Genomic DNA, 26157 nt, shown 5'->3' on the forward strand with positions numbered 1-26157 from the left:
ATGGAAATAACCTCAAAAATGCTACTCATAAGATTCAAAGTTTGAATGAGTTGTGAATGTATACAGAGATGATTTTATTCTTGTTGCTAATCTATAAACTATAAATATTTCTGTGTGCATAGATTATATATGTGTACATCTGTCTTCGTATCTGCAATCTTTCTAAAAGTGTTTTCAATTTTAATAATTCCAGTTTAACTTAAAAATAATAAAATATCAAATTTAATTATAATTTCACTTATGAATAAAACTAACCTTTTCTTTTGAAGAGCATATAATTATTGAATGACAATGATTAAAACCTTCAGCTTTGGAGACAAATAATGTGTTCAAATCTTAACTGTGCTGCTAGTTTTCTGACTTTGATCACATTAAAGTACAATAAAGCCATAATAACATTTATTAAATGAAAGAACAAGTGATCATACCCAGTTCCACATGGATGATTAAAGGCTGAATAATTATCACTTACATTTTAAGATCAGTAGTTGCTCTTTTATACAATAGAAAAATGAAATCTCCTCAATTAAAAATAATGCTGAATTGTAAAATCTTTTAAAATAAACTAATATTTATAAAATAGTATTTTATTAATTCAAGATTATTAGCTGTACATTGTAAGAAATATAGCTAACAAATAAGAAATCTTAAAAATTATTGACTCACCACCATTACAATTTTAGAATATATTCCTACTTGTCCAAAGATGGTCAAAACATATGGGATTCCATTAAATTTCTCCCTCTTAGAGTCCTAGGCTATATCAAGATCCAGAAAATCTGTACCTTTAATAAGCACCCCAGATGAAAACCAATTTTGGCTCACTGGCAAACATTTTTCAAATATGTCTGTATATGTGTATTTACTATTTCTTGTTTGCCATTTTCTTCTACTCTATAACTTCCAGTTTAATGGCTTCATAGTGTTCCATTATAAGAATGCATAATACTCCACTGTGAAATATAAGTATTTTAAAACTCACATATAGTAATTTAAATCTAACAGCTAACAAGTACTTATAAACAGAAGGTTCTGCTTTAATTAGCAGATAAGATCTGAGAATTATCAGCATTCATTTACATGCAAACACTAAATGAGCTTAAGTTCCTAAAACAGTTTGTTCTGTTAAGTTAAATATATTCACTGAGCAATCTCATGTGTGCAATTAATTTGCCAAAAAGTTACGTGGTCATAAATTCTGGAAAAAATGGAATTGAGGTAAATGAGAGCCTATTGTTTGGTCTGTGAAAATGAATGGATGACATTAAGTCTTAATTTTCTCATGGACTTGGTGGATTTCTTCAGGGAGAATTATCTTGAATTATCAATAAGAATATGAGATATATTCTCCAGGAACAAAGATGAAGAATAGTCATTAAAAATTGTATTCATGTATATTCTTAAAACTGTGTCTAAACTCTATTTGTGTTTCATGTGCTTCTGTTTAGGTTGACAATTGATGCAGAGTGCCAATTGCAGTTGCACAATTTTCCAATGGACGAACATTCCTGCCCCTTAGAGTTCTCCAGCTGTAAGTAATCTCATTCTGTATTCTGTATCCTCTTTCACCAGCAGTTTCCTAATTGCAATGCCAACTAATTGGGAGGCTCCTAGAGAATGCAGAAACAAACAATGTTGTTGACTTTGAAGATTTTGACAGTTACTTTCATCATAATATCAGCTTAGCCCTATTAGAGTGATTCCTGCAAGAAAAGGATCTGTTTTCTTAGAACTAACACGTAGGTTTCACTGGGATATAAATTTTTAATAAATTCACAGTGGTTGCCTAGAGACACTTTTCTTTTCTTTTTTAATTTTTATTTATTTGTGAGAAAAAGAGAGTGCATGGGGGAGGGGCAGAGGGAGAGGGAGGGAGACACAGAACCCAAAGCAGGCTCCAGGCTCTGAGCTGTCAGCACAAAACCTGAAGGGTTGTAAAGCCAGGCCTGGATTCAATGGAAAGGTACAATGGTGAATTTTACATCCTTCTTCCCGGCTCGCCCCCTATTGGCTCCGAAGAAGAGGGTAGCAACCTCTTTGCTACTTATTTTCTCCCTTACTCAGCAGGGGGTACATAGATTTAACAGTGTCATCTGCTTATTTCAATTTCAGTATGCATGTTAAAGATAGCAAAATTAAAAATTACCTACCTTGTCTGGAGTTTGAATAATACCTAAAACTAGTTATCTACCAGTGAGTAAAAGACTAATATTTGGCATCTTATGGGTGTAGTCCAAATCTCAACTCCATCACTATAGACTTGAGCAAATAATTAAATCCTGCAGTAAGTCCAGAATCTCAGTTGCCCAATAGAGATGATGAGGCAAGCCCCACCACAATATTGTTTTGTTGATGTAATATGTGTAAAATGGTTGGTATGCTACCTTACACACAATAAAATTCAGTAAAGAGCTCTATTATTCTTATTAATTATTATTATTATCAGACAATACTATATAGCAAGAAGATCTGTGATGATTATAATACAAATAAAGCTTCATAGCTAGTTCCTGCCTGAACTAAACCCAAGCCTTAGTTTCCCCCAGATGTTTGCCTCACGATTTGTTGAGCATCCATATTAGGTTTCTCACCTCTTTCTTATTTTTGATCTGCCAGCTATGCATACTAGGCAGAATGAAAAACTGATTATGAATTTTAAGTTTATATTTCTATAAATAGAATTTCCCAAGCAGGGAGTGACAGAGACTCATATGAACCAACTAAATCATAATAACTACCCTTTCTTTCTTTTTTTTTTTTTTAATGTTTTATTTATTTCTAGGAGAGAGAGACAGAGACAGCATGAGCAGGGGAGGGTCAGAGAGAGAGGGAGTCACAGATTGAAACAGGCTCCAGGCTCTGAGCCGGCAGTCAGCACAGAGCCCGACGCGGGGCTCGAACCCACGAACCGCGAGATCATGACCTAAGCGAAAGTCGGACACTTAACCGACTAAGCCACCCAGGTGCCCCAATAACTACCCTTTCAAAAAGAAAAAAAAAAGTCAATGATAAGAGAAGCAATCATCTGTTCCTCATTACATAAATTCCAGAAGGAACTAGAGGAAAAATATCACTATGTATCATATCTATTTAGAAAAGTTCCCATTATATTGGGGCACCTGGGTGGCTCAGTAGGTTAAGCATCTGACTTTGGCTCAAGTCATGATCTCATGGGTTCGTGAGTTTGAATCCCACATCTGTCTCTGTGCTGACAGCTCAGAGCCTGAGTCTGCTTCATATTCTATGTATCCCCCTCCCTCTCCCCATCCTTCACACATTCTCTGCTTCTCTTTCTCTCAAAAATAAAGTAAAACATTAAAAGAATTAAAAAGGACGGGGCGCCTGGGTGGCTCAGTCGGTTAAGTGTCCGACTTCGGCTCAGGTCATGATCTCATGGTTTGTGGGTTCGAGCCCCGCATTGGGCTCTGTGCTGACAGCTCAGAGCCTGGGGCCTGCTTCAGATTCTGTATCTCCCTCTCTCTCTCTCTCTGACCCTCCCCTGCTCGCGCTCTCTCTCTCTCTCTCTCTTGCTCTCTCTCCCCTCCCTCCCTCTCAGAAATAAATAAAACATTAAAAAAATAAAAAGGAAAATTCCCATTATAAATCGTATTTCATATATTTTACTTTATCCAAGAATGAAATAATTTTGAGTAAAATCTTTCTCAAGCTTTAGGAGATGAGACTTATTTTTTATCAATTTTTCAACTGGGACTACTCTTCTGAGTCAACTAAAATCTAAGAGCTGATGATTTCTCTGTCTTTAGGTCACTGATGGACAACCGACTTCTCAACCCAAACACAACTTAATGTTACTTATTGCTATCAAAAAAGTTAAATCACCAACATGTTCTCCATAGGGTGTTCCCTAAAATCATCATTCTTTTTCTTGATTTTCAACACATTCTGTCTCACTACCCCTGCTCCATACCATTCTGGGAAATCATGCTTTCTTTTTCCTTTCATCTTAGTTAATAAACACATAATACACAACCAGTTGGACCAAAAGAAAGAAAAGGAGAACACATAAGAGATCCTATTCCAGGTAGTCAATCAACCTCCATAATTAAGAGTTTAAAAGCATTATTAGTCCATAAATAGTTGAGATGATATCTAGTTTTATTTATCATCTCTCTATCATTTATCTGTCATCTATCTATCCATCTATGTATCTATCTATCTGTTTTTACTTGAGTTTATTTTATTTTTTTCTTTTATGCTTTATTTTTACTGATCTCTACACCCAATGTGAGGCTTGAACTTGCAACCCTGATATGTAGACTTGCATGAACTACAGACTGAGCCAGCCAGGCATCCCTACATAGTTTATTCTATAATTTATTTAATCATGTTTATCCATTCAACAAATATGCTATGACCATCAATTTCATGAAATAAGTACTACCATCATCTCCATCAAGAAACAAATAACTTAGGTAAAAAAAATGAAGAAACCTCTAGGGTATTATGGCTAACAAATGATACTGATAATCACTACATTATAAGTACAGTACCTCTTTCATGAAGGCTTTCTGTTCTCTTGGATGAACATGATTAACTTCTTCAGAATCTATAATAGTGCTCATTGGTATCTTCCCCTTGACATTTCTACTTACTGCCTTTTTTTTAAAGTTTGTTTACTTTGAGAGAGAGAGAGTGGGGGAGGTGGGACAGAAGGATGGAGAAAGAATGCAAGCAGGCTTCACACTGTCAGTAGAGACCCTGATGTGGGGCTCAGACTCATGAACCACGTGATCACGACCTGAACTGAAATCAAGAGTTGGATGTTTAATGGACTGAGCCACCCAGGTGTTCCTCTACTTACTGCTGTTAATAGTAGATTTCTGCATGTATTAAAACAAAGTCCCAAGAAATTGAAAGAGAGAAAATAATGTAAATAGTTGAAGTTGTTTTTCCCAGTCATCTTCCACTCCAAGGGCATACCCTGGAGAGGGATTTGAATCTCCTTTTCTGTTATTTTCTGTTTCTGCATGACCTTGTTTACTCCCCTTCATCATAAAATGATATCTGGCATATGTACTATATATCATATACTAGTTACTTTTTGTATGCAGATAATGTAAAGCATGCATATAGTACACACACAACCAGGTATAGCATACCTTCTATGCAAATTAAGTGACTTTCAAGGATAATTTTGACCTTATACTTTTAACTTCTTGTTGGGATAAGATGTCATGGTATTTATTTCCTCTATTGTGATGCTCTTTAGTTCAAGATCCTTTTCTAACTTATAACTCCATCTTTCTCATACTTACCTCAGTGTCTTGTTCATGGAAGGTGGTTGCTACATACATTCATCTACAAATAATTTAAAATGTGTGCTTTTCCATAGACGGCTATCCACGTGAAGAAATTGTCTACCAATGGAAGCGTAGTTCTGTTGAAGTAGGTGACACAAGATCTTGGAGGCTTTATCAATTTTCATTTGTTGGACTGAGAAATACCACTGAAGTAGTGAAGACAACTTCTGGTAAGGTGCATTTGAAAAAAATGTTGAATGACCCCTTCCAGAATTAAAATTCTGGTATAAATAATTCAGAAGACTTTCAATATCTGTCTACAAATGATATGCAGAAAATTAAATGAAGTGTTTTAATTTACCAGAGAAAATTATAATTGGTATTCTAGCATAATAGATAAATATAAATGGATTCTATCAGTTTGAAGCAAAATGGATTAAAATTGGATTAGTAACTTATTTGCTTAATTTCTTTAAGCAGAAATGAGTAGCAATTATTTTAAAAGCAGAAAATATTTATTAGGTGTAGGTGTAATGTTTCTTTTAGGAAATAGGTTTTATAGTATATTGAAATAGTAACATTTAAAGTAATCACACAGGGAAAATTAGCTTTCTACAAATACAGAAGTATGATCAAAATGGATATGGGCAGATTCTCCATTCAGTAATTTAATATTTTGATCTGATTTATCATGGATAAGGTACAGGCCTGGTTTCAAATCCCAACTCCATCAGTTACTAGCTAAAGATATTGAGAAAGTTACTGAATTTTTCAGGGATTAACTCTCTCATATAACTAATGTGGACAAAAGACCTGTTTCACAGGTATACTATGTATACAAAAAAAAAAAAAAAAGGAGAGTGCTTAGAATGATACCTGGCACTTAGTAAGCATTCAATAAATAGTAGCTTTTACTAATATTATAATTCACAAGTGTGTATAGGACCTAATGTGGTCAGGACCTCAGATTATTTAAGAGAAACTAAAAATCTTTATTTTTATAACAAATATCATGACTTTAATGGTATTAATTGAATTTATTTAAAAACCAATGTGATATAATTTAAACCTATTTCAGAGACCGTATCTGTCTCCTGGGTGGCCAGTATAAACCTTCTGCAATGTTGAGTATATACTCCATGCAAATTTTTCAAGCTACTCCTTTTAAAATTAAGTGACTTTAATATGTCCCAGTTTCAAATACTGGGTTCTCAGCTTACTGTCTATTAAGATATGTATTTTGATATGTATTCCTGTATGAGTTGAGCTATTTTCTGTTGATTTATTTACACATACCTGATTTTTTTTCACCTGAAATTCATAGGACATACTTTTGTCTTGACTAATTTGGAATAAGATCTTGGTCTACTGTACACAGAGAAACAAATTAAGGACCTATGCAAAAATAGAAATTTAAGATTATATCTTCATAACCAGCATCATCCAAATCAAAGTACTATCTGGTCTTAACACTATTATCAACAGTGTTTGCAGATTTCTCTAGCTCTCTTAATTTGCAAAAAGAATAGAAAAGAAGGTCAAAGAAATGATTGAGTATATTTTTGAAAAGTGGCCTTCTGTTCTCTTATTCACTGCAAACCCTGAACATCAAGTCCTAGAACAGTCTTTTATTTGGTCCCTAAAAAAGATTTAGGATTGCCTTAGAACTGGTTTTCCATCTGTGAAAGGAAGAACGTGTGTAAAAATAATCTCTAAGTCTGCATGCTTCCAGAATGAGAAATTGGGCATTATATTGTGTTGTATATTCATGTTTCTGTAATTGCTCCAGCACCCTAAAACAGAACCCCAAAACTGATGACTAGCCAGTCTTTTTAGTCATTTGAGCCCAAAGGGGCATTAAAACCAAATGGTGGTGATGGAAAGGGTTGGCTTTATATCACTGGTCCTCAATCATTCCCTCCCCAATATTTCATACTGAGAATTATCTAGAGTATTTATTTTCTATTAAGAGATATTTCCAAAAGAAAATGACCTACGTACTTAAAGCATGTCAAGAAATATTACCAAGGTTTAACAAAGATATTAATCTTCCTAGGGAAATCAAAGCAAAACCTCATTGATCTCAGATTTGGTTTTGAGTAGCATCATTTAATTGATTGCAGCCATTGTTGTGAATTTTAATATGGTGGTTAGCATCCCTGTTCGTCTTGTTATCCACTTTCTGCTCTTGCTGGTTTGTATTTTGTGTGCCGTGCCATTTTAGTTGTATCTGTGAAGAGAAAGGACTAAATGGAAACTTAACACCAATGCCGAGAGGCAGCCCGATTCTTGTGACAGTTGATTTTGTAATGACTAGAAGTTTCTGCATGACCTTTTGTTTGATTTCTGATGCCATTCTTACCTTCAAAGCAGAGCTTTATAACTAGTTAATATCTACAAGGAAGTTATAAAAACAGCTTTCTTGGGAAATTATCAGAATATCAAATTTATACTCCTTTTAAATTGCAGCCATTATTACAATGTGATTTTCTCCTAGACTTAGAGTAAATGTATATTAGTTTAATATACATTAAAACTGGGAGAGAGTAAATGTATGTTAGAGTAAATGTATATTAGTTTAATATGCATCAAAACTGAGTGAGAGTATTGCCTAAAGTCTGACCTAGCTTACTGCAAGGTTTTCTAACCTTCATTCATTCAAGCCCACCTCTCATGACTTTATTATATCCAAATAGTGACTATACTGCTAATTCCTCAGTATTTTTTCTTTAAATTGATTCATTATTGTTTTTAGGAAAATGGATTTTTTAAAAGAAAGTTCATATTAGGGCCATAATTAGAAAATCAGTAGCATTTGACACGATAGAAGTTGCTACAAAAATATAGTGAAAAGCAAACAAATGTTATTAAATTTTAAGTGCATATATTTGTGTTCTGCAGACTGAGTATATTGAAAATGAGAGAAGAAAACAGTATTTGAGAAATGGGAAAGTTCAGCTGGCACCAAAGTAAAACATTTCATAGATGTAAACAGAAGAGTAGAAGGGCCATTTCACAGGAATCTTCTCACCATGTAATTCAATGTCATTTGTGACAACTGTGCACAAACCACCTGAATTGTCCTAATTTCTCACCAATCACATCTGTATCACACTTGAGAAAAATATTGCCTTAGTGGTAGATTGATAGGACTTGAAGAACACCTTTAGTTCACAGTCAATATATCAAAACAGATTCTGTATCCATGATTTTTTCTCCAAACCATCATGTCTTTGTAATTGCTGTGCATCTGGGAATAGCACCATCATTGTCTCAGTGAGCCAGGCGTGAACAGTCAGAGTCATGTTTCTACCTCCTACCTCTAATGAATCACAAAGCACTTATGCCTCTGAAGCATCTTGTGTAACTGTCCCCTTTTCTGTTGCTATTACCACTGTCCTAGTTCAGGATTTTGTCTGTTCTCATCTGGACTGTGTTGGTAGCCTATTAAGTTATGTCCCTGCTGTCAGTCTTTCTCTTCCATAGTCTATCTTTTACACATTAATCATAAAAGTTAGTGGTTACTAAACACTAACTATATACACTGTAGCAAGCCTTTTAGCTAAACAACCTACTTGATTTCTCATAGCCATGGTCATATTTCCTACACATCACATCCAAGATATCACTGTGGATAAGGAAACAGACTTCTAGAAGCTCATTTACTACAGGGATCAGTTATAAAAGCTGGGCTATAAGTTCAATGATTTGCTCCTAGACTTGTGCTTTTAATTATTACACTATTTTATTTCCGCTGTGGCCTACTGGGTCTTCTGAAAATACAACTTTCACCATGTTTCAAGAATTTGGTAGGTAAATTTAAGCACAAGCTTTTGCTCTCAGGAACTTTCTGACTTTGTTTTCTATAATTTCCCACCTTGTGACAGAACGAATCAAACTATATTTTCCTGACTATAACTAGCCAATCCTATACATACACTGAATCTTAGTTTTTCTCTTCTGAATAGCTTCTCACTCATTCCTACCTTCTTTATGATGTTAAGGCTTAAAAGCGTAGCATCTCCTCAGGCCTTTATTTACCTTCCATCAAAACAATTTGGAGAAATTTTTAAAGAATGTGTACTCTTGGAGTCAGGCAACTCAAGTTTGAATACTAGCTTGTATAAATTATTTAATATGTTTAAGCTTAGTGTCACCGGTATTTCAGGATTATTCTGAGGATTAAGTAAGACACTCTATTAAAACTGCTTAAAATTTTATCCGACACATAGAAAAGACTCTGTAATGGAAGACATTCTTATTAAAATTATCATCATCATCATCCCATTAACTTTCCCTCAGAGCATTTTCACCTACCTTATGAAGACCTAATTTCTGCTTTTGTATTGCTTAAGGCACTCCCCTCACACTAATTTATTTATTATTTATTTATTTAAATTTATATTTTAGTTAGCATATAGTACAATATTGGTTTCATTGCTCATCACAAGTGCCCATTTTAATATCCATGAGTTATCTGGCCCATCCCCCACCCCCTCTGTCACTTGTGGTTTGTTTCCCTCCCTTGTCTTCCCCCCCTTCCCATGTGTTCATCTGTTTTGTTTCTTCCGAGTGAAATTCTATGGTATTTGTCTTTCTGTGAGTGACTTTTCTCACTTAGCATAATACTTTCTAGCTCCATCTCCACTGGTGCACATGACAAGATTTCATTATTTTGGAAGGGTGAGTAATATTCCTGTGTGTGTGTGTGTGTGTGTGTGTGTGTGTATACATACCACATCTTATTTATCCATTCATCAGTCAATGGACATTTGGGCTCTCTCCATAATTTGGCTATTGTTCATAATGCTGCCATAAACATTGGGGTGCATGTACTCCTTTGAATATGTATTTTTTTATCCTTTGAGTAAATACCTAATAGTGCAATTGCTGAATTATAGGGCTTAGGCACTTTTGATTTACCCTTTTCTGTCCCCTCATTCCAGTAAATCACAAATTTCACAATGAAAGCCTTCTTTTAATCATCTTTGTATACATGATGTTATTTGGGTAGTGGCATGCCTTAGAGTTGTTGATTAGTAGCAATTGCAGAATTGATTGCTTCTGACAATTATATTGATAAAACTGTAAAATTTGCTTCAACTTAATAAGCAGTGCAGAATTCTGTTATGTATATTCCCAATACTCATTGTTTACTCTAAAGTAGAAGACTTTGTTCTTCCTGATCATTGCCAGTTCACCAAATTAATCTACATGATTTTTAGTATCAAGCAGACCTTTGTTCTTTCATGTTCCTTCATGTTCTCATTCTGAAATGTGAGCTAGAAAAATGGGCAAATAAGAAGAACATGTGATCCAAATACCATCATTCTTAATCAAAAAGAACGTATCACATTCTTCCTATATTGTAATGCCATTAAAGCTTCCATATTTTTTTTAGGATGCAAACTTCAGTGTTTCATGAAATATCCTCATAAATTTTTTGGTAAACCCGAGAACATTAGATATTATTTACTTTTTTGTCTTTAATTCACCATGGTTAGGTGAATTAGGTTCACCTAATTTCATGTGCTTATTATATTTTCCTAATTTCTATTATGATAAATACGTAAATATTAAAATAAAAATTCAATGTACCACTAAATTTACCTTACTTTCCAACAGTGCTGGTCAGACTACAATTTTAGAAATACCAGCTCTGTGGATAAAGTCCATATTCATTGCTTCATTTGTAAAATATTAATAATATACTCTGTTTCTTCAAACATTGGCCACTATTCTCCCCCCATACCCTTAATCTCCCTGAGGTATTCTGTGTAGGCAGTATGTATTTCACGTCTTTGTGTCCTGTGTTCCTTACTTAATACCAAGCTCAAGTCCAACCTTCTATACCTGTATCAGGATATACATATTGGCCAAATAGTTCTCCAAATAGAACAAAAAAAAGTAGCTCCAACCTTCCAGGATGGTTTTAACTTAGATGTCTTTGGCAAACCAGGGAGACACTTTTGAAAATTATACGCATCATGGAGATAAACTATTTTAAGGTAAAGAAAAGGAAAAAAAAGATATAAGTTAACAGTGTTCTTTTCTTTTTTTCTGAAAATGTTGAAATAAAAAAATTAGGAAACCTAGTTGGTAGGAGAAGAATAAACAACTGTGCATTCATCTCACAGTCTCCCGTGAGACTCTTCAGTCACAACAAACTGTGAGTTCATTTTAGTCAGCAATAAACTTTTCAACTAGCTGAAGCAATGTCATGTCTTAAATCCATGGAAGATCTCACAGTAATTAATTTTTATTTTATTAAGCTTTGATTTTGAAAAAATTAAGTTTGGTTTCAAGAGAAGAAAATGTAAGAATAACATAAAGAGTGCTGGGCCAGGAATAGCCATATCTGGGATGAAAGTTCCTCACTTATAAGATGAATGTGTTTGACTAGATGCTTCTTTGAAGTCCTTGTTCTTAGACCTATCCAGAACCTCTGATGTCACTGCAGTTACACTATATATGTCCTAATGTAGGAGTGCCTTTTATTTATAAATTATGCTTTCCTAGAATGTTCTCCATCAAGTTTTCAATATTTTTTCAAAGCAAGTCAAAGGCAGAAACAAACTTCTTTAAATTTTTAATTTAAGGGGAATGATAGTACCATCCATGTATATGTTTTTAGTGACATATGATGGTATATATATATTAACCCAAAATATTATGTTTTACTTCCTTTCAGTTGTAATCCTGGAATATTTTATATATTACATTTTTAAAAATCCCACATCAGAATTTTAAATTCCAAGATTCCTCTAACCTTACCTAATACAGAGATAGGGCTGGAGAGAGAGAGAGAAAAGTTGCATAGAGAAGTCATAGGAAATCTAAGGAAAATTGTTTGGCTTCAAGACGATACTTTATTTCTGCTTATATTCCACTACTAAGAATGTTGTATATTCTCATGATGATAAAATGAGTCTGGGAAATGTAGCTCAGTTGTGTGCTAGGAAGGGACAATGGGTTTTATGGATTTCTACCATCTGTGCAACATGGTGTGCTATCATATTATTTCTCACAAGAAACCTCTGAGAAATACAGTCTTTTGCTATTTGACACATGAAGCAACTTAAGTTTAGAGGGGCTAAGTAATTTGTTCAAGGATATTCAATAAAGCAGAAGTTATTTATCCAGGTACCAAATTTTTACCCCATTGCCTCTCATTAAACATTACATAAAGAGATGAATTAATTAAAAGAAAAAGTTAATTCTTCGGCTTGATAATAGGCAATATTACACAATCAATGTAATGAAGTCATAGCACTTAATATGATAACCTTACATATGCATCAAAATATGTTAACTTGTTGCAAATGGAATTTTGTTTTATATAGTGAGAAACAATTTAGCAATGATATGCTTCATTTTTCAGAAACATATTTACTGCCTATGAGCTAATAATGTTCTCTTGCTTAGCAGATCAAATGGTCACTATCCAAATATGGTCTTAATTAAGAAACTGTCAGATCCAGTGTATTTGCTGTTTGCTCTTATAGGAAAGAAAACCTAATAAAGGGTTTGCATAAGTACTATTTACAGTAATTTTGGGGATTAATACCTTATTGTGATAGTCTATCAAAACTAACCAGGTCAAGATGTTAATTTTGATCAAGTCTTTGGTGTTTCCTAATTCAAATGAAAAATCCTATTTTGCTGTATTTAAAAGACACATTCAACCGTGCTCTTGATATGACTAATAGAACCCTCCTGTTGAGGTGCTGCCCCAAATAAATGTAAAACATTAAATAATTTTTAAAAAATAAAATGTGAGATAATAGAGACTGAGTCTACAGACATGCTCTCCACACAAACTCATTAATGATTCCTTTCACTCTGTTTCATGCAATTGACTAATTTCCTCATCTTATTTTTGCACTTTCAGAAAATAATGCTATTCAGCAATGTAGATATGCAAATTTAAGCTCGTCAGAGACTGAAAAGGGAAGCAAGTGGCAATGAGGAAAATTATTTTTCTTTAATATTTGACTTTTTTACTAAAAGGAGTTTATTAAGAAGGTCATAGCACATTGCAGTGCATAACAGCCCAGAAAAGAATTTGCTTGGGCATATAAGCTGTGGCTGGCCAGAATTTGTTAAGCATACTCACCTGCCTCTCATGTAATCTATCTCATTTAGAAAAACAAGAACAATCCATTCCTGAAGGGCAGAAATAGGTCAGAAAAGCCCAAGGAAAAGATAATTGACAAATATGTTAAACATGACTAAATTAATTTTTTTTACATTGATATGTCCACTGTTTAAGAAATTAACAGTGCTTCTCATTAACAGCTGAGTCACATCATAAACGTTTAATTTTTCATATCTGTCTTCAAATTTATCTACCCTAAACAACTTTTCCTTGCTATGCATTATTTTTATTTTTCAGAATAATGACAAAAAGAATACTAAAAAGTGGCATTTTCTTAAAATTACAGTTGTTCTGCATCCCCATCACAAACCTAATTGTTTTGCCCTTATGTGCTTCTCTATCAGCTCTATAAAAACACTGAAGTACAATAAATAAGTGGCTTTGCTTAGAAGTGAAGCCTCAGTAGAGACCACTGAGTTTGCTAGAATAGTTTCCAAACACGATTTCTAGTATGCCTTTGCTCACATGACTTACAGCACCAACCAGCTGGAATTTCATCACTAAGTGGTGAAGAGCTATATAACATATAAGACAATGTGCAATTCATGAGCTGTGTGATAGCTCCTTATTAAACAGACAATGCAATCATGGATACCAATTATAACCACCTAATGATTGTACTTTCTTAGCTGCTGGTTTCTTGTTCCCGGTATCAGTGACTGAGAGTGGAAATAGATAGAGAAAAATGCTAAGTCTTGAAGATCAAGCCCAGTTGTCGTTTTACTTACAGGAAAATTACTCCAAAGAGGTAGTCAGTGGTTGGAGCTTGGTAGCCACTTGCCCAACTCCCACTTAGAGCATTGGTCTTTAGACATGGAAGAGTTTACTTTTATTTTAGTCAATATTGAACATTTGGAAATTTTCATGTGAAAATCTTAAACATGTTTTTACATCTTAAACCTCTGGGTCTTCATTTTCATTTGTACACAACTGAGTAGAGTTGTACTGCATCCCCATCACACACTTAATTGTTTTGCCCTTATGTGCTTCTCTATCACCTCTGAAAAGGTGAGGTAAATCATTTCCAGTTTACCAAAGTCCCTGTTGTATTTTTGGGGTTTTGGGTTTTTTCTTCAATCACTGTTTCCCTATGTTGAAAAACTAAGTGCGTCTATATCTCTGTGGAAAACTGGGGAAAATGAGAGTCCCAAATGAGCACTGATGATAAGATGGAAATGAAGTTTTTGTTTGTTTGTTGCTGTTTTTACTTTTAATTAACAAAAAGAAACGAATGCAAAAACTATTACTCAACCAAGGTTTGCTTGAAAATAGACAGTGATTTGAAGGGAAGTGCCAGAACCTGGCTAACCTATGTTTCACTTGCTATTTTATGTTCTACAACTGGATTTATTTGTCATAAATATCTAGCATGTGCAGTGCAAATCAATTTTAAGTTTATTCAGTTTATTTCTGTAATCCACTTTCATGGCAGATGAATTTTAAGTAAAATCCTGGGTGCCTCAGTTGGTTAAGTGTCCAAATCTTGAATTTGCTTCAGGTCATGATCTCACGGTTTGTGAGATAAAGCTCCACGTTGGACTCTTCTCTGACAGTGTGGAGCCTGCTCATGCACTCTTTGCTCATGCTCTCTCTTTCTCTTTCTCTCAAAAAAAAAAAAAAAAAACAAAACCACTTAAATATATGTGTATATATAAACATAAAGTTATAAAGTTATATAGATAGACACTTGTGCATCTAGTCTTGTTTGTATTTTTCTTTTTCAGTTCACATCTAAGCAGATAAAAGCTTGGTTGCGATTTTCTTGAACATTACTGATTAGCAGTCTTGCATAGCCAATTGACACTTTTTCCTGTTGTACTTTTCTGAAGATTGATACAATTATTGTTCTGCGGTAAAGCTCTGTTCTTTATTATCCTGGATGAAATGAAGCAGCTAGATATAGAGCAAAAAAACTGATTCCTATGTAAGAGTTGCTTCTGTGGTTGTGCTATCATATAGTTGAATGATCTTGAGCAGTTGTATTATTTTGTTTTGACCCTTTATTTCTTTGTCTCAAAAAAAATCAGACTAGATTGAATTTGAAGCTCCTTTCACTTCTAAAATGCTGTGCTATATTTCCTAATATTTGTCAGTTCTGTTATAAAGCAAACTTCTGATGGGCATTTATATCCCCACATTTTCCTAGAAGAAACTTCCTCCTGTTTTCTTATTCTATTAACAGATCTATTTTATCTGTCATGTATAGAGAACTTCAGTTGTAACCATGGGGGCAAGAGGCCTAGAGTGTTGCCATAGAAATGGCTGATAAGTTAGTTAAGGTCTGAAAAAAAAATGAATTTGGCATGGGAAAGACAGGCCACAGTGGGCATGAGGGGAGGTGGATGTGAACTACATTTATTCTGAATGAGAAATTAGGAGAGGGCAAAGTTAGGGCCATGGCTATGGCATGGCTTTCAGAGAAAAGAAGAGACACTTGGTATACTCCAACAAAAAGAACACTTGCCCTCAAGAGTGCATAGTATGACCACATTGTATTATTTTATTTTTAAGAGCTTAACTGTATAAATTTGGCTGATGGATATAGTGCTGAGAATTGGTGATCCCTTAAAATAATACTGATCTACCACTTCTAAATTAAAAAGATGTACTAGCATTTGTAAGTTCTCTCGGCATAAATCATTTCATTAAATCTTCACAATATTTCTATAATGCAATGCTCATTTTCCACATGAGATGATTACATACAACCAATCTTGTAGAAGACTATACAGAGAGGGTAAAGACCTTGTCCAAGATCATAGAGTAAGTCACTAAACAGAAAATCATGTTTCCTGATGGGCTCATTTTCTAATGCAGCAGTGACTCAAACACCAGAACTATTTCTGAACTTATGTTTCCAAAGCAATTTGCCATTGGCCACAATTTGTGTTCTTTTTATTGTGATTGCATCTGTCTAGCTTCCTGTCCAGCTATCATCTATCTATCTAAAACTAGTATGGCAGAATTGGAGTGTATTGGTCAGTTTAAGCTAGACTATGCTATGAGCAAATAGTCTTCAAATATCCGTGAAACTGATAAAAATATAAAACTGAAAAAAAATTTCCATTCTATGGCATGCTATTCTAATGGCTGAGGGGGAAATAGTAGAAGAATAAAATGATTTTTAGTTTCTGCTTTGATAAGCATAAGTGATTTGGCTCACATTCCATTTGCCAAAGCAAGCGACATAGACAAACCTGTTGCCCATGGAGTGGAATGCACACTTCTCTTACACAAAGGGCCACTGGGCAAGGCCTTTGTAGGGAAAGACTTTGTAGAAAGAGATAACAAATACTTGGAACTACAAAGTCATAAGCAAAATTTACCATTAGTATAATCCTTTGTGCTATTCATGGCCTGTCCACCTGGCCAGGTGAGAAGGTATAGCTCAAGATAATGCAGGAGGAAAAGCCCCCACTAGCAAGAAAGAGGAATGATGAACTCTCAAAGAAAATAGAATCCAGTCATTAAAATATCTCTGATTCTGAAAAAAATATTCTTTTTAAAAAATTTTTAATGTTTATTTTTAAGAGAGAGAGTGTGAGCAGAGGAAGGGCAAAAAGAGAGAGGGTGGGAGACACAGAATCTGAAGCAGGCTCCAGGCTCCAAGGTGTCAGCACAGAGCTGGACATGAGCCTTGAACTCACGAACAGTGAGATCATGACCTGAGCCAAAGTCAGATGATTAACTGACTGAGCCACCCAGGTGCCCCATGGGAATTATTCTCTTTAAAAGAGACTGTTTTGGGTCAAGCTTGCTTATTTTGTCAATGACCCAGCCATGATTTCCTATTTATATAAAACTGGCTTCAGAAGGAACAGATGCAAAGATACAATATTAACACGTAAATGATTGTTGGGTGATATGAACTGTCACATTTTATAAACATGGACAGGGTTTTCCCTGCTATACTTCTGGGACAGCTTTATTAATTACATTGAAAAACAAGTCCGTAAATATTGGTCCCGCACTAAATTAAATTTTACAGATATTAGGCAGTGTAACTTCTAAGAAACAATAAACTAGCATAATCCACTTGTCACTAGGAGGAAGTAATTGAACATGATTTAATAAAGAATGGCCACAAAATAATGAAAAGTTCAGGCTGGTTTGATTGCTGTTATTTTGTCATGATAAAAAAAATCTGTAATAGTCTTGTATAAGAAAAGAGTATAAATAGAGTAGTTTCAAGTAAAATTGAAATCCTTTTATTTAATCTTAACAATAAAACTATCATTTTAACCCTTTCCTTTACAAAACATTCTTAAAAGTAATTCTGTCCCTCTGTTTTATAGGTGGAGTACATGAAGTATAGGGTAACAATAATTTAAAACATTTTCGCTTGGCTACTTATCAGTAGAATTACAACTAATCAACAAGCATCTGTGTCCCCAGGTCACTGTTCCATGGCCACTTATCTAAAACCAAGCTAATATAAAATAGAATTTTCATTTCATTGGCTGATGCCAAATAAGTGAGCAATAGGAGATATTTTGGTCCTAAAGATCTACTACTATTTATCTACACACTAATGATTCTTGTTGATAATGAGCGGGTGGTAGTGGTGATAAGGATGATGATAAGAATGTTCAAGTTAACTTTTCTTGGGCTTTTCTTGTATGCCAGGCTCAGGGCTCAGGATTTTACAAGGTTTATTAAATACAACTGCAAGAGCTTTAGAAGACTAACCTTAATTTTATTTCTATGATTATGTAGATGGGAAGTGGCAGAGCCAGAACCTTTGCTCTGAGACTGAGCCATAGCATTTTGGGGGGATTCTCATTTGTAGGAAATAGCAATTTCCTTTTTATAAAGGCAAAAGACTATTCTCATGAACAGGTGTGTTTGTGTGTGTGTGTGTGTGTGTGTGTGTGTGTGTGTGTGTAGTGTACCATAGAGAGCACATGTTTTCAAGGTACCTCATGCCCCTGGCAAACCATAACAACCTAATATGTTTTGTTATTCAAGTTGATGGCAAAGTTTAGAGTGTTGAGAACTGGATGTATCTAGTTAGAGTCAATTTTTCTTTACAAAGATAAAAATAAGAAAGTAATAGGAGCATCCTGAACAAGGCTAGTTGACATGCTTTCTATTACTAGAAGTATTTTCTATGACTCAAAACTCTGGACATAATGACATGTATACTATGTTACTAAAACATGAATTTTAGTAAAATTTGAAAGGAAATAATACTTGGCTAAGGGTGAGATGAGCTGGCCTTAGGTCCTCGCTGACCTTATTTATAGGTTTATACATCTGAGCAAATCCTTTAATCTGGTAGACCTCACTGGATTATCTGTAAAATGGAAGAATTATAATTTTCCTATGAGAGTTGCTAAGACTATCTGAAAATGCCTAGAAAACTGTGAATAGCTTTGGAAATAGAGAACAACGTGATGATATAATTGTATTTTCCTCTCTCATTCCTTTCCCTTATCGTTGAAATACATGTATTTCTGCATGAAGATTTCAGGCATATTTAATGACTAAGGAAAGAAGAGTGATTTATAATTTATTGAAAGTTCATAGAAGATAGTGATTGATGCAGTGACTCACCTCTGCTTGCTTTTGTAAACTTACATTTAGACTAAAAAAAGAAAAGAATGCTGAATTTTGTCCAAAAAGGGCAGATGTGTGTGTGGGAGTGCTCTTTTAATAGCTGTCCCATAAAGTGACTTTGGAAAGATTTGGGAAAGGGAAGTTAAGTCGACTTTTTGATTGACCATGACCAACTTGGAATCTCTCTGTCTCAGTTTCTGTCTCTCTCTCTCTCTCTCTCTCTCTCTCTCTCTCTCTCACACACACACACACACACACACTTGATAAATGTGTCAGGGAAATTCGTTATTTTCCATTTCACACTACTAACAATATTAATGCTGCAGTTATATAATAAAGACAAAAACATGCAAGTCAAAGAGACTCTGGAATTGCCTACTCAGAATGTCCTTATTTCCCATATTAAAAAGAAAACTAAAGTCTCTGTAAGTGAAATGGCTAGCCTATGTTCTCAAACCTCTCTGTTAAGTTCTACAACTCAAATGTTTATGGGCAGGTCCTTTCCCATGTATCAGGTATTGAGGTAAAATAAAATGAAGAAAAATAAAAATCAAGAATAAAAGAATGACTGAGTTAAGGAGAGGACCTATTTCTACTTCTATGTTGGCAGAAGATGTTGTATTCACTGCTTTCTGAGAAATAAGTCACATGCAGCTTAGCACTGCTGATAGTATAACTATACATTATTAGTTGGAATCTCATGGAATGGTGACAGAAGAACTAGAATAAGAGTCTTAAAACCCAGGTTCCACTCACAGCCTGTGTCTGACTTGCTGCATTACCTTGATCAAATCCTTTTAATCCCTTTGTGTTTTAGTTTCTGTCAGTAAGTTGTGTGTGGCGTTAGCGAGAGTCCTTTCTCAGAGAGGTGTGGGGAGAGTCAAATGACATAACGGATGTGAAAATGCTTTATAACATGTTGGGAGTGCAGCACATATCCAAAGCATCACTGTCATCACTCTTACAATTACGTTAAGGCTTCCTCTAGATCTGAAGTTCCAGAGTCATGCCGCAAAGGTAAGGCTTAAAGCTGTATGTCTTTGTGCCAGTAAGGAAACTGAGGCATAAAAAAAAAATAAGTAAATCATTGATCTCAGCCCCAGATGGAGCAAGGCTGGGAGTGTGACTCAATTCTGCCTCTCAGTTCTGGGTCTCTGTGATCTGATTTTGTCATCAGGACTTGATGAGGATAACAAGTTAATCAAAATTAAGGGTATTATTAAAGCAACACAAAAGGCAAAATTCTGACTTTTCTTTTTTGCTACTCTTTGGGAGAACCTGATATTAAAAGATCAAGGCTAAATGTACAAATGAAAGGGCAATGAAAGTTATGCTCAGTGGAAGGCACAGGAAAATGGAATTTGGATGTTCACTAGGATTAATGCATTTTCACCTAAAGTCAATAAGAGACCTGCTCATTTGAGAATCTCGGAGTCGCTGTGGGTTTGCAAAAGAGCCAAGTGGGCTAAACTCAATACTTTCATTTTTCTGGGGATCAAAAGTTAAACTTTATTTATTTGTTTATTAAAAAATGTATTTTGAAAGAGTGGGAGAGGAGAAGGGAGGGGGAGAAGAGAAGGGGAGAGAAGACAATCTTAAACAGTCTCCATGCCTATTGTAGAGCCAGATGCAGGGCTTGATGGCACTACCCTGGGATCATCACCTGAGCCAAAATCAAGAGTTAGACACTTAACTGACTGAGCCACCCACGAGCCCCCAAAGTGAAACTTTTAGATGGAGAATATGGGATGGAAAATATTTTGAAATTAAAATTCATGTAGGTATTTAAGAAACATTTTAAGAAAATTATATTTCCTTTGAAAACATTCAGTGTGTTCTCATGACTGCAAGAGTGGGTACAAGAAAAAAGACAAGTCAGCATTAGTGCTAGTCTTCAATTTGTTTGGGACTAAGAAAAAGAGATGCTTATTTCTTAAGAATAAGTCTCCTCATATAACGTTTCTCTTGGAATAAATGCTGCTTATTTTAAGATATCACAGTTATCCAGTGGGATAATTAATAACATGATTTATTTATTGAAAACATACTATGTACAACAAACTGCCCATGGTAATTTCTATAAAGCTTCTTTTTTAATCCCCATGAAAACCTCCAAGTAGGTATGATCACCTACCATCCTTTCAGAGCTAAGAGAACTGTAACTCAAAGAAATTAGGTAACTTGTCCAAGCCCTTCCAAGCAGTAAGAGAAACTAAGGATTTGAAATCAGATTGAACAGGCCACATATCCCAGGTTCTTAAACATTTTGCTCTGTAGAATTCCTTATTATGATGTTTTTGGTGAGGGACAGGGGATGAAGAGGAAGAGGAAAAATAATGCTGTAGTTAAAATTTACTTGAGAAGTCACTGGAAATTGAGACCAGCATGGCCAGAGCACTTGCCAAAGATGCTAGTAGAATTTGCCAAATGGATGTTTAACAGTGCACTTTATTTCTCGGTAGTATTCCCTTACCCTGTGTTAAATAATTAAAAGAAAAAATGTTAAAGGTCACCTTTTAGGTCGCTGAATAGTTCAACTGTTTTTATTTCTTAAGGATTATTTACTGGTGAATTTCACCAACTCTAAGACTAGTCAGAAATTTAGCGTAGATGAGGGATTAATGCAAATTAGTAGGTAAACATACTGCATAGAAAGACGTTTTCTTTTTCTTTTTTTATTATTTCTTTTTTTAAAATTTTTAAATTTAAAAGTTTTTTTTTAATTTTAAATAGTTTATTGTCAAGTTGATTTCCGTGTAACACCCAGTGCTCATCCCCAAAAGTGCCCTCCTCCATGCCCATCACCCCCCTCCCACATCCCCTCCCCATCTGCCCTCAGTTTGTTCTCAGCATTCAAGAGTCTTTCATGGTTTGCCTCCTTCCCTCTACCCCGCTATTTTTCCCCTTCTTCTCCCCCATAGTCCTGCGTTAAGTTCCTCCTAATCCTCCTATATGCGCAAACATACGGTATTTGCCCTTCTCTGTCTGACTTAATTTCACTCAGCATAACAATCTCAAGGTCCATCCATGTTGCTACACAAGGCCAGATTTCATTGTTTCTCATTGCCATGTAGTATTCCATTGTATAGATAAACTACATCTTCTTGATCCATTCATCAGTTGATGGACACTTAGGCTCTAGAAAGATGTTTTCTTCACTGTTTTGTTTTAAACTGGCCCAGGATTTTCAATCCTTTAAAGAAATTGTACCTTACTTTTTGGGAAAAGTTTAAAGAATCTAAAAAGACTTTTTGTTGTTGTTTGTTTGTTTGTTTGTTTGTTTTGCTATTGGAATAATTGATTCCTAGTACCAGTGTTATTTAATTCTCTCAATTACCCCATGCAGTGGGTAATTTAGTACAGCCACTTAAAAATGTTTTTAATCTTGGGGCGCCTGGGTGGCTTAGTCGGTTAAGCGTCTGACTTTCGCTTAGGTCATGATCTCGCGGTTCGTGGGTTCGAGCCCCGCGTCGGGCTCTGTGCTGACTGCCAGCTCAGAGCCTGGAGCCTATTTCGGAGTCTGTGTCTCCCTCTCTCTCTGACCCTCCCCTGCTCACGCTCTCTCTCTCTCTCCTAGGAATAAATAAAAATATTTTTAAAAAATGTTTTTAATCTTTATTTATTTTGAGAGAGAGAGAGGGACAGAGTACAGAGGAGGGGCAGAGGAGGGGCAGAGAGAGACACACACACAGAAACCAAACCAGGCTCCAGGTTCTGAGCTTTCAGCGCAGAGCCTGATGCAGGGCTCGAACTCACAAAAGTGAGTTTATAACCTGACCCCAAGTTGGTGGTTAAGCAACTGAACCATCCAGGCTCATCCCCTTTAAAAATGGAAAAAACAAGGATCAGAAGGGATAAACACCTTACCCAAGGTCACACAGCTAGTGAGCAGAAGACCTGGGATTCACGCTCAGTTGAGACAACAAAGCCTGCCTGTGTATATCTGTGCAATGATGCTAAGTTCTACCACAAGTAGCGAAAAGCTCTGGTTAGTTCTTCTCTTTGACATCAGCTAAGTTCCATTTATTGGTTATTTTGCAGGACCTCCGATGTTCTAAGCACCATTAATAGGGTTCAAGACAACAAGTTAACTATAGTCCTTGCCCTTGAGCAGCCCATAGTACAATAGATTGACAATGAACCACATCTAATTGAATTTTAAGTAATTTTTCCATGAATTTCTGTGCGACAAGACTTACAAAGTATCACACAAATATCCATACTTTTTACTACCCCAACACATGTTAATGCATACATGCTTCAATAGTGTGCCATCCTCACTTTTTTTTTTCCCTGAATGAAGAAACTTTTATCCTAAAAATATCTCAAATTCTTAAAATAAATTGGTATACATTTGCAACATAATTTGAAAGTACCAGTAGACTCATAATCTTGTTTAAGAGATATTGTAGTTCTTAATTGTGACTGCTCTAAGGGCTTAATTTAGTGAGTTATCTACTTCCATCCACTCCTCTTTCTGGCAGTTGGGATGCTTGCCCCTCTACCTATGATGCTCAGTGCCTCCCAGATAGAGGCCGGTGGGAGAGAGGTGTTTCCAGAAGCCAACTGCTAGCCCAGCACTCTGGAATCAGGGTTTACTTGGGGAGCATTTGCGAACATACGAGCCAGCATGGTATTTCTATACTTATGCTGGCTTAATGCTGAGTAAAATTCTGTATGGTTTCTAGTTGCTTTCCCTGTCTTTCATTCCATTTTTGGTCCATGTAAATACCAGGCATGAGCATTGCATCCAGAAAAATCTGATCTGTCTGTAGTTCTAGATATGATAGTCATTCGATGTTGTATCCAACCTTTCAATCCATGCTCAGTCCCTCAGGAATCCATTTTGTGCTGTAGGAGAATATAACAGGTCATAGCAAGAAAGGTATGTATTTTAAAAAGAGACAGAAAGAGAGAGAGAGCCAAGTTCTCATTGAGACCTATAGTTCTAACATAGCAATTTCATGTCTAAACATGACATTATATCTACTAAAATTATTTGTATAGTGGTAATATTAGGAAGTTGCAGTCAGCACTCCAGACTGTAGCTTTCACTTGAATAATGCATCGTTCTAGCCTTGTGACTTGGGTAAATTCTAGAAGAGGAGTCAGGTGACCTGAGTTCTGGGGACCATCTCTGTAAGCTGCATGGACTCTGGTAAGTTTCTAGCCTATCTTAGCCACAGTTTGCATGCCTATAAATAAGACTAAAATATCCTATTTAGTCAACCATACAGAATCTCTCTAATAATTAAATAAGATTAAAGTATATTGAAATGGCTTTGTAATGGCAAAGCACTACATACCTCCGCAGGATCACTTGTACAATGTTATATACGTTCAGCTAGTTACTTTGTGAATTATTCATTTGGTATTTCCAGAGCACATGTGGTAAACAAAACATTTATTTAAAACATGATATTAGGTTCAAAGTTACATAAGGCATCAATCTCACTGTCAAGAAGCTTCAAACCTAGGTATTCAGTGAAATAATTATAAAACTATAGAGGAGAGGAACTGTTTACTCTCCTCCTTTAATTTAGTTCCAACTAGTCTACATAGCTACTTTTTGCATTCCCTCCAATGAAAGTATTGACTGATGCCCTTGGTAATTTGAACACTTGAGGCTCATGGGTGGCTCTATTACGTGTCCAAGTAATTCTGCTTAATTTCCTATTTACCCAGAGTTCTATATCTGCCCAAATATGTTTATGAGTGGCAAACTACTATTTTAATGATACATTAGACATTTTATGAAGTCATATATGGCAAACTACTATTTTAATGATACATTAGACATTTTATGAAGTCATATATTTGGGTGTGGGTTGTGAGTGATTATAAAAATTATGGATATTAGAACAAATTTTATACTTCAAATTTTTAGAGTAGATGAATTTCGATTTATGGCCTATAATTTTAGGTTCTACTTATGTGCAGAAGGTAACACACTGATAAGCAATTGGCAGAATCTTGTTCACAGAAAAAGAGCCTTGGGTCTATTTTTTAAAGTGGTGGATAAAGTATACTTTTTGTAAATTTTTAGGTTAAAATGCACCTAAAAACAACCTACACAAGCTCTTTGTATTTGAGGAGAGGAATTCTCCTTCATAAGACTGAAAACAGATAAAACATCATGAAAGTCCAACTTCATTGTTATCTCCTTAGCGATTAGCACAGGATCTGACACAGAGAATGCTAACTGTCTCTTGTACAATATAGGGAAGACAGCTAGAAGAAAAAATCATGGAGACTGAGCTCTTGAACTGAATCTTGAAAATAGGGAGAAGTTAGGCTTGATAGAAATGTGGACAGAACAGAAAGAACATGAATGTATCTTCTTGAGAGCAAAGGATTGTGGTTTAATGTAATTTAAGATGTATAGGCACATTTCAGAATATGATTCAGTATTCTGGGATTGTACTTATAATTACTGGCCTTCAGTGGAGACTGAGAGTATGACATCAGAAAAATTAATTCCTATTTTTGCTGAAAGTTCTTAGTTTGACATTTGAATATCTATGCTTGCAAAATTTGGAAGAGCTAGAAATCAAAGGGTCATGTAGAAGCATTCATGTTTGCATGCATAAATGAATGTTCTTGCTAACTTTACAATGTCTTAGTGTTTCTGAAGGCCAAAGTCAGATTGTAAAAAGTTTTAAAATTATATAAAGAAGCATAATAGAATTTGCGGATATGAATGGGTTGAGTTTAATACACACTTTTTCTTATTCTGCTAGGCTAGAACTTGAAATATTTTGCTGAGTTTATAAGGAACATAGACACAATCACACTTGATACATATGCTTATTTTAATGTTCTTATTTTTGAGAGAGAGAGAGAGAGAACAAGCAGGAGAGGGGCAGAGAGAGAAGGAGACAGAGGATGTGAAGTGGGCACATGCTGACAGCAGTGAGCCTGATACAGGGCTCGAACCTATGAACCCTAAGATCATGACCTGAACCAAAGTTGGATCCTCAAATTACTGAGCCACCCAGGAGCCCCATATGCTAATATTTTAAAAATCTCATGAAGTATGTACTTATATATTTTGAGTGATTTTGAATTATTCAGAGTTAAATACACTAAATACAATGCCAGACAAAAAGTGTTCAATACAGTATAGCTATTGAAATCCTCAGTGTCTTATTCACAGTATTTGAGCTCAAGTAAAAGTAT

The 26157-nt window shown here is 35.2% G+C and overlaps 1 protein-coding gene across 1 annotated transcript in view; it reads left to right on the forward strand.

Moving 5' to 3' along the window:
- GABRG2 (gamma-aminobutyric acid type A receptor subunit gamma2) overlaps nt 1-26157 on the forward strand; it is an 87005-nt gene that overhangs the window by 30271 nt on the left and 30577 nt on the right. Inside the window, exons 5-6 of the mRNA XM_039219360.1 lie at nt 1449-1531; nt 5354-5491. Coding sequence (XP_039075291.1) covers nt 1449-1531; nt 5354-5491 — 221 coding nt within the window. The remainder of the gene's footprint in view (nt 1-1448; nt 1532-5353; nt 5492-26157) is intronic.

Source organism: Hyaena hyaena, unplaced genomic scaffold (assembly GCF_003009895.1).
Source record: "Hyaena hyaena isolate Hyena2069 unplaced genomic scaffold, ASM300989v1 scaffold_814, whole genome shotgun sequence".
In the NCBI taxonomy this organism is placed as follows: Eukaryota; Metazoa; Chordata; class Mammalia; order Carnivora; family Hyaenidae; genus Hyaena; species Hyaena hyaena.